This window comes from Manacus vitellinus, unplaced genomic scaffold (assembly GCF_001715985.3).
Source record: "Manacus vitellinus isolate BGI_N305 unplaced genomic scaffold, ASM171598v3 scaffold_2_pilon, whole genome shotgun sequence".
NCBI classification, from domain to species: Eukaryota; Metazoa; Chordata; class Aves; order Passeriformes; family Pipridae; genus Manacus; species Manacus vitellinus.
Genome location: NW_021940208.1, coordinates 15,452,239 through 15,462,171, shown reverse-complemented (window position 1 = coordinate 15,462,171; position 9,933 = coordinate 15,452,239). Strand labels below are relative to the sequence as shown.

General features: G+C 41.2%; 1 protein-coding gene across 1 annotated transcript; it reads left to right on the top strand.

The window, feature by feature from the left end:
• Window position 1: 1 nt before the first annotated feature.
• On the top strand, window positions 2-9,610 carry AMER2 (APC membrane recruitment protein 2; the record flags this gene model as incomplete). The annotated part of the gene is made up of 2 exons (XM_029960902.1): window positions 2-77; window positions 252-9,610. Coding segments are annotated over 2 exons (954 nt in total), but the record flags the coding sequence as incomplete, so codon positions are not given.
• Window positions 9,611-9,933: the final 323 nt, after the last annotated feature.

The window sequence follows — 9,933 nt, the reverse complement described above, 5'->3', positions numbered from 1 at the left end:
ACTCGAGGAGCTCAGCCGCGAGCGACCGGAGCCAGGCGCCGTAGAGGTTGGGACTGCGAAGGATGCGGCGATAACAGGTGAAATTCCAATAACGACTATCCCCCCTGTTGAACCTCACTGTGATAGCGGTCAAGAGACGGCAGCTGCCCCTGACCCTTCCTCTGTTGATCCACCCTCAGAGCAGTCGATTGATCGTATTTGTTTGATGTTTGCTGACGTGACTTCACTGAAAAGCTTTGACTCTCTTACAGGCTGCGGAGATATTATTGCGGACCACGAGGAGGATGTGGGCGGCGGGAGTGGCGTCTGCGAGAAGAGCACCCCCGTGGCCGGCAAGCTGGGTGCCGCCAAGAAGCACCCCACCATGGTGGCCTACCAGGGAGGAGGGGAGGAGATGGCCAGCCCGGACCAGGTGGATGACACCTGCCTGCAGGAGTTCTGGGATATGCTGTCACAGAAAGACGAGACTCAGGCAGAAGGAGGAGGAAGTGGAGGAGGGACAAAGAAGCCCGAGGAGTTGAAGGAAAACCGAGGTACCGAAGGGGCCCAGAATAGGGTGGTGGTGAAGCGTGGTGACCTCCACCAGATTGCCATACACGTCAACCACAAAGAGGAGCAGAAGGGGAGAGAGAAGGAGCAACACGAAGGCATCCCAAACAGTGACGAGGGCTACTGGGATTCCACCACCCCTGGTCCCGAGGAAGATGGTTCCACAAGCATCCAGAAGGAAACCATTCCCAGGGACAGCTACAGTGGGGATGCTCTCTATGACCTCTATGCCGAGCCGGATGAGAACCCACCAGTGGGGCCTACCAACGAAGAAGTCACCAGCGTGCCACGCTCCAAACCCGTGTCGCCGATAACAACCACGAGCTCACTGAAAACACCCTCAAGCACAGCGAAGGACTCCAAGATACCCATCAGCATTAAACACCTCTCCTCGCATCCTGCCAGCCATGGAGCAGACGCCAGTAACAGCCATCACGTGGCACACCATCACCTGGCCAAGAGCGAGATGCACAGAACAAAAATCCCTGTCTCTAAAGTACTGGTACGCCGGGTCAGTAACAGGGGTGTAGCAGGGACAACAGTGAAAGCTGCCACGTACCAGGACAGTGCCAAAAAGTAGTTGTGTAAGAGGTGGAGACAAAGACAGACAACGAGGTCAATATGTGAAAGTCTGCATACGGGACCACAGATAATGAATTAGTTTTGCGTCACCTGAAGAAAGGCACCTAAAAGGCTTCCTTCACTGTACTCCGTGGGCCTGCACTTCTGAATCTCTTCTTACTGGACTGTTTGGCTGAATATAAAAAGTCGACTTCTTTTTGAGCACTTTTTTTTACATTTGTATCTTTTTTCTGCAACACTAAACTCTGGGGAGGTTCATTTTTACACACCTTTCTGGATGTAGGACTTGGATTATGAGCCCAAATGACCATCCTTCCTCATGCAAAGCAGTATCATGAGTTCTTCAAAGGAACAAAGTTACAAAAAGGAGCAACATGAGAGGTTCTTCAATACACTTATCTTTTAATCATTTCTGGGGGAGGAGTGAAGGGTGGGTGCCTGGCTCTGAAAATGATGTTTGCTCTACCAGATGTTGGAAAAAAATGCCAAGCAAAAAACAACCAACCTAACAGGTATTTTACCTGCTGTAGGAACGAGAGCACTGCTCAGCAGCAGACTTGATTGACTTGTGTGCAGGAGCTAACTAAGGAGTTAGGTGGACTTGTCTAACAGGAAAACGTATTTTTGTTTGTCTGTCTCTCTGGTTGGTTTTGATCTGGTCTAATGTAAATGGGTAACAGACACACCTGACATAGATTCAGATGTTTACATCAATACTTGTCAGATAATGCATACAATCAGGTTCAGGGAAACATTTTACTAAATGCCAATATATACACACTGTCCACATTTATACAATAACTTTCACCATGTGTAAATATATACATGTTTTAGCAGATTTACTCAATGCTACAGATTTTTTATGGAAAAAAAAAGTCACCCGTCCTTATTATCTAGAGTTTAAGCAAAAGTTAGTTTTTATAGGTAGATAATTTTACAGTTCTAAAATGATAGAACTTTGTGTAAGTACCTTAAATTAGAGCAAAACTCTGGTTTGTATGGGCTCATGCATCCCCAGATAAGTAAGTCTGAAGTGCTGATTTTATCCTAGTGGCACATTCCATGGCTCAGAGCTGAGGTTCTGACAGCACTGCCACTGCAAACCTCTATTTTCAGGGGTTTAGACACAGTTGCTCTGGGCTTAAACCTTACAGAGAAGGAACCCAGCAAAGAAATGTGTTTTTTAAGTATTATTTTTTAAAATATATAAAATTAGTTTTTGACTATTTAAAGAAAGTTTGGGTTCTTGTTGCTTTTTATTTTCATTCTTAATAATGTCAGAATAATTTTACTTTAAGAAAGAGAAAGAAAATATGGTAAGCTAGTGGTGCATAAAATGGTCTGATGAGCTTGTATCTTATGAGAAATGTATTAATGGCCAGGACATTTTTAAATAGTGGCTACTGTACATGGGCATTGGCAACATTTTAAAGAAATTTAATAGGGTTTTAATGTGCCTGAGGACATATTTTTATGATACACTGAAAAAGCTCCAAAATTCACTGAAGTTTAAAGGTAAATGTTATGTATTTACAAAATATTTTGATATACATATTTAATCATCAGACCACATTTAATATAAAATATATACTCCAGTGTATCTAAAAAATAATATACATTTTAAAAATATACATGTCTATATTATGCAGAGAATCCTAAATTCACATCACTGAAGCTAATGGGTCTGATCTTACATAGCAGTTGGTTTTATTGTCTCTAAAATCAAAAGAAAAAAGGAAAATAAATATACAGAATATACATTTGAAGGATATTAAGGTTATAGCCAAACCATAAAAAGCCAGGATATACCATAGTAAGAATTGTATATATGTATATGTGTGGTTCATGGTTCACTGGGGAAATGACCTTAGAGTCACAAAGGTAAAATTGGCATCTAGTCCTGAAATTGCTGCAGGATTTAATACCGAGTTGCAACACGCCAGTGAAAGTGTTAGTTTTTCCTGACCAGTCCCTGTTTTCATGGTTTGAGAAAGAACCTTAATACACTTCAAGGAAGATTATTTTATATGCTTTCTTTCTTATGTGTACGTGTGTGGTTTCCTCTCTGCCTCCCCACGCAGTCGTGTTGTACATATGCATGTGTAGTCACACGCACCTCCTCCCAGGGTATGTGCACCATGCTCATGTGAGCACAGCCATGCGTGCCCGCTCCCACGCACAGGCTCAGGGGATCTGCCTCCAAACGTGCTGGCGATGGTTTCCTTCGCCTGAGAAAGGGATTTGCATTTGGCCTGACTCTGCTTGTGCATTTTAGAAAGTTAAAGCTGAAATACCCTCAAAAGGACGTATGTACAGAACATGGAATATTATCCCGCTCCTCAGCCCTAAATCTAACATTCCTTTTTCTGTTCTTTTGTTTTTGCTCGACTGTAAGGGACACATCTTTCCTTGCATGACAACTCTGCGGAAAAATCCTAGTTCCCCATTTTGTTCTAAGGACAAATTGTGCTGAAAGATTCTATTGGGTACTGGAAGTTGAGAGGGAGGGAGGATGTGGGGGTAGTACCATAAAAATTGGAAGCAGTGAGTACAGGTAGTAGGAGTGGTGCATCTTTAAAACCACTAGGAGATACCAGCTGTCGTCTGTACAGGACTTGTGTGTGGCAAATTATTCATCATATATGTTTTTTGTTCGCGTTGTGGCATGTCTGTATTGAGAAACCAATATGACACTAGACTAACTCCCTCTCACGGAACCATTAACACGAACCATCATTAAAATGCTTTGTCTTCCCTTCATTTTTCTCTCTCTCCTTTGTTTTCTGCCATGTTTTTCCTCCATCCTCTGCATGCTGGTGGGCGGCTTCCCCCCACGGTGCTAACCCCTGGAGCAAGGAGCCCTGGGCTGGCAGTCGAGCGTGGGTGGGAGGGCGGCCGCCCTGCCTGCCGATGCCAGGTGCTCCCCAGTCGCTCTCTCAAGCTTTCTATTGCATACCCAGTGTAAGTACATTTTGCAAATCTCTTGGTGGTTTGTTTGGCTGCTTGCTATGTACATATTTTAAGGACAATCATATCCTTAAAAGGAAAACAGGAAAGTAGCTGGTAGTAGAGCGTCAGTATTTTGAATCATTGTGGCATACTGACGTTTGATTCAGGGTAATGGTTATGTGAGAGTAAAGACAAAATTCAGTGTTGAAATTAACTTTGTATTTATAAAATTCACTTTTGTCTTTAAGCCATCTATGTTCTTTATTTCAAAAGGTAATAGAAAATCTAATATTTACTAGGGCTTTCAATTTTCACACAAAAAATATTTGTATAACTCCACACAATGCCTAAAACAATCATGGGAAGGAGGTTCAAAGGCTTTCTTTAGACCTGTATTTAGTTCCTGAAAGATCCCCGTAAAATACTGTGAGATGCCTAAGAACAAACAGTTAATGGCTTCCTGGATTTAAAGGCTGAGACAAAAAGAGGCAATAGTCCTGAGGCATTCTGTTGTGGCTTGCATTCTTATTTATGTTACCCCGTTCAAGCATATATTTTTCTTGGCTTTGGTAGGAATTGAGGTAGAAATGGTGTTCTGAGTCCCAAAGATCACATTCCCAATGCTGTCGTTGTTTTGATTTTCTTAAACAATACTTTTTAAAATTTGTTTTATTTGTTATTTGGTGGTCTGAATGATGCTTTGTAATTAACAGCTGTATGCCGTTCATAAAGGATTTTATAGATCAGGACTCAGTATTTAGTTATGTGTACTCTTTGCACTTTCAGGTCCCTAATGGTAAATTTTATATATTCCTAGAGTTTTTCTATATATTGCGTAGTGTTTTATAGCTAGCTACAGTGATTTCAGTGGTATACATTCCCGCCCTTTATATCAGCACAGAAGATTTCCCTTCGGTAGCATGAAATGATGTTTTTGTGGACTTCTTTTGTCATGATAGGAGCTAAGTTTCTGTACTATATGTGTGGCCTGCAACAGACATAAAAGGTCTTATTTTCCATGTAGTGCATATGCATTTTGCTCTTGCCAGTAATAGGACTCAACTACATATAATAGATTTCAGAAGAAATTCTATGACTAAAATAAGAAAAATCTATGTTCAGTCTTATTCCATCAATCACCAGCATTTTCTTCATCCACTGTGAATATTCTCACTACCATCATTCAGGGTAGTAGAGGACTGGATTTTAAAAATTACACGCATAGATGTACACTATGAAAATTAATTCACTGATTATTTTTTAATGACTCTTACTAAATTATTTATCTAAGCTAAGTGAATATTGCACCAAAGTCTTAAAACATCTGATACAGATGGCATTTTCAGTAAGATGCTATGAGTGCAGATGAGCCAAATTAACAGGCTTTGCTTAGCAAAGCAAAACCTTGTTGTTTCTTAAATTTTTAGCACTGACTGAGCTTGCAGATCAAAGGGAGCCATTGATTCTGCGGCATGGCCATGCACCGAGGTTTTTCTTTCCCTGCTCTAATGGACTGCTTTCCGAAAAGGCTTTTGAGCAAGATAATGGTACAAAAGAGACAGATCACAGTAACAATAGCCACTTACAAGACAGATGGTTATCCAACAGCCACAACGGGGGACTCTAGGCAAGGTGGCCTGAAAATGTGTTTTCATAGCTACTGATATGAAAGGCTGAGGCTTCTGTCATGGAAAAACAAACTGACACCAACTCAAAGACACTGCAGAAATGCGTCTTGGCAGAGTTTACACTTGACAGCTTCTGCAGGGTTTGGTTTTGTGTTTTATTTTGGCTTTTCCTTTTTTTTCACGCCTTTGTTTATGCTCCCATTATAATGACATAACCCCACGTGTCCGAGCAGAACTGCACAACAATTGACTCTTCTGAGATTCAGTGCTGAAAATACACTGTCAGCTGTCTTCAGTGGCCTGGGACTGGTTCCTGCTGAACATCCCTCCCTTCCATTGAGGGATGGGAGGGATGGGATGACAGGATTCTCTTGTCATGAGTCCACGTGCTGTTTACTGTGAGCAGGAGGTATCTCAATCTGTCTTGCTGTTTGTGTTCAGGGGACAGTTTATTTTTAATTTGACTCACAGAATTTTTTTAGCTCATTAGTTCACATCTTGTCTTCCTTGTGAGCATCTCAGCTAGGAACAGTCAGCACTGAGTTGGTGTTTCCTACGTCCATTTCATGTAGAGAGAAATGGAAGAACTTGTCATATGCAAAGGAATAATAGCTATACCTACTTGAGCCACATCGTGTGGGTCTTTATTCCTGCAAAAGCAGGTTGTTAAAGCTCTTCTTGCCTTAGAAGACTTCTCCATCCAAAACAGTGAATACTATTGCCTAGGACCCTTTTTTTCTTTTTTCCTTCTATATCTCTCTTTCCCTTTCAGCCATACTACAGTTGCTTGGGAAACTGAGATTTTTGATCTAGCCTTCCAGCACTAGAAAAGAGGAGCTGCTGTCAGTGTGTTCTTCAGGAGATCTTTGCTTCTACTTCTTGGTCTTGAAAAAAAATTAAATTCCCCTCAGAATAAGCTGCAAAAATATTTAAAATGGAGATCTCTGCTGTGTGATCTCATACACATGGGTGAGGATGTTGAGTGATATTTTGCACAGCATGGAATGCATCCCTCCACTTTCCTGTTGTGGACAATTTAGCAAATCTGTCAGGAAAGCATGTCACTCTTGTAGGAAAGCCCAGGAACTGTTTGTTATGGAGTCTGTGCCCGGATTTTCTTTATCTTTGATAAGAACTGCTTTCCTTTTTCCTTTCTGTACATACTTAAATAAATAGAGCCAAAGTTGTAGTGGAGAGAGGAAAAGGTTATGTACCTCATAGGGTAAGGAGATTCAACTGCTAGTCTGAAAGGCTTCTTGTAGCAATGGCTAAAAGAAGAAGATTGCTTTATCTACTTTGACATCAGCTCCAAGCAATGGTCTGCAATAAAAGCTAAACCAGCTATGGCCACAAAGTTAGAAAATGGTCATTTGCCAACATGACAATCTCATTCCAAGGTCCAGTTCTGCTGTGGCAGAGCTTCCACTGACTCCAGTAAGAACTGGCAAAGGTCCTTAATCTCTTATCTTAAGGAAATAGGAAGTGTTTCTTAAATAAGTCTTCCTTTTTTCCCCCAAATATTAGCATTATTCAGGTGTTTGTGCAGTCTTTTATATTACTGTGGTAGTGTTTTCACTGATCTGAATGCAAAACATGTCTGTCCATTGTTTTTCCATCTTAACAAGCTGCACTCCTGCACATAATTCCAGTGCTCAACATGTTTAAATTACAGCTAACACAATCACTGGCTTCCTTAATTTAACTCTTGATGGCAAGAACAGGACCAGATCCTTTCCACAGTTCTAAACCTCCTGCTTATTTTGTTATTGTTTGTGGTTTTGATATGGTAACTAATGAAGCCTCCTATTAACTATTTCACAGCCACATTTTTAATATATGTTGTTAGGGGGACCAGTATGTAGGGACGGAATGGTAAGATCTTTAACAGATTTTTATTATTTTGGATGATGTTGCATCAAAACAGTTGCTAAATCGGTATCGGGTTGTTTCCGTGGGCTTTTTATGCAGATGCATTGGGAGCTTTGAACATAATGTGCTCATAGAAGAAAATTGGCTAAATCTGCTTTGAATTAAGCCTGTTCTTAAAATATTGGTTAATGGCAGCAGACAGGAAGGTGTGTCCTAACTCACCTGCACCCTGGGGGACTGGGGGAGCAAGGCACCTCCAGTTACTGGGAGCATTTGCTGTCTGACCCTGCCATGTGGTCCCAGCAGAGAGGTGCAGGCTGTCACCATGTGCAGGTGTCAGCCCAGCTGGACAACAACAGGAAAAGCCGGGGTGGTGGTACTGTGCTGGAGTGGGAGGGTTGATAGAGTGTCTGCGAGATGGAATGAAAGCAAGGGCTGAACTTCTTGTCCTTGTGGAAAAAGAGATTTATACATATGCCTGTAAAATCTGTGTCCTTTTTTTCTTGCGTTGGTGCTTGGATTGCTGTGTTACACTGGGTTAGGAGTTGGTGTGATTCTGCGTGTGCTGAAGCCAGTGCTCCTGCCAGTGGACTACAGTATGACTGCTTTCATCAACACCTGAGCAGTGCCCAGTGTTTTAGTTTCTAAAGATAGTTTCAGCACAGAAATGTCCACAAATCCTCTGTAGCCCAGCACTGATTCATGGCATCTCACTGCTCTTCCATCCTCATTTTTCCAGGAAGATGTGAAGACCCAAGCCCTAGGCAGGGTGGGGAGCTCTGGCTGCACCCTTGCAGCCCAAGGACAAGTGGGGAGGGAGTGTGGCACACACAGTGCAGCAGCACTATCAAGTACTAGGCACATGGCTTGATAAAAGCAACATTATCCTGCTTTTCGAAAGAGAGAGCAAGACTAAAGCTGTTCCTTTTTTTTTTTTTTTTTTTAATTAAAGTAAATCCTCTGCCATGGGTGAAATTGTAACAGTTAGACAATATCTTATTCCACCAGTATTCTCTCTGAAATCAGTGGATCTGTTAGCGGTGTCAGTTGTTATTAAGGTTGAGTGAAAATTCCATAATTTGATCCCATCTGAATTTTCCTTGCTCTGCTAGTAGAATCTGCCTCAGAAAAGTTCTAGTGTTGAAGCTTGTGGTCCTGTTGAAATGGGGGATGAGGTATGAATGTGGTTGGTGGAAAATACAGATTTGATAAATCCAGTGTTTCATGACTTCAGTCTTTAATGACTACCCAATTCTGCTTAAATGTCATAGTATGCATGAGGAAATGGTAGCAGGGACTGCTCCACACTGCATGGGACAAACCAATGCTCTTGGTGTTTCCTACGTGCTGAAAGGGACGTATGTGTCCTGTTAGAAGTCACTTAGCCTGTTTCTATAAGACGTGTTATAGCTGACAGATCACTGTTAATTACAATTTTCCCTCGTATTTTGTGTCAGCCACCCCCAGTAAGGTAGCATATGACCTATTCAAGGTAATGAGTGAGTAAAGCCAGAACTCTCCTCTCCTCTTATCTAAAAGGTTTGGTAATAATCTGGCTAGTCTGTGTGCACCAACTTTTTCTTAGTGAAAGCTTACAACATTCCGGGGGGGGGTGTTTTTATAACAGAGACTGTTAGACACACTCTGCTCCTTTCCACTTCTACAAACTTTGATGAGTATGTGTCTCCTCGAATCACTGTATTCTTAATGTATTTACAACTTAACTGATAGCAATAGATGTCTTTCTTCCCTGGCAGTTCACAAGGATATACTAATCAGTGTTTACTATATTTTTAATTCTGTAAATATTTATTTTGGTACTCTGTGTATTTATTGGCACTGATTCTGGTGTTTGCTTATGTGTCATTGTAAATGTTGATGGTTTCAATAGTCTTGCTTCTAATGAATGTAAGGAACTCAGACTAACTGCACTTTTCTTCCATTCAAAAATCTTAACAGTGAAAAATATTCCCACTGTCATGTGTTATAATGAATACAGTTAATAAAACCAGTTGTCACTTTTCATTGATGAATGTGAAGGTTACTTTTTGATGTTTGAGCTAGAGATGGAACCAATCTATTCAGTGCGCTGGAAAATACTAGGCTTTTGAAAGCAAGACATTAGGAAATTATGTCACCAAAATACCATAAAAGAGAATATTTGGGCTCGTGTGCACTTTGATTTTTATGTAGACATGCCTTTAGCAATTCTACTAATAACATCATAGAATAACCAGACTAAATTTGTTACTTAAAGGGGGGCTTTCAGAAATGAGAGCTTTGGTCTTCTGGTCTTCCATTTCATCAGCATGTAGTTTTTGTTTGGTTTTGGTTTTTCTTTCCCTTTAAACAACTT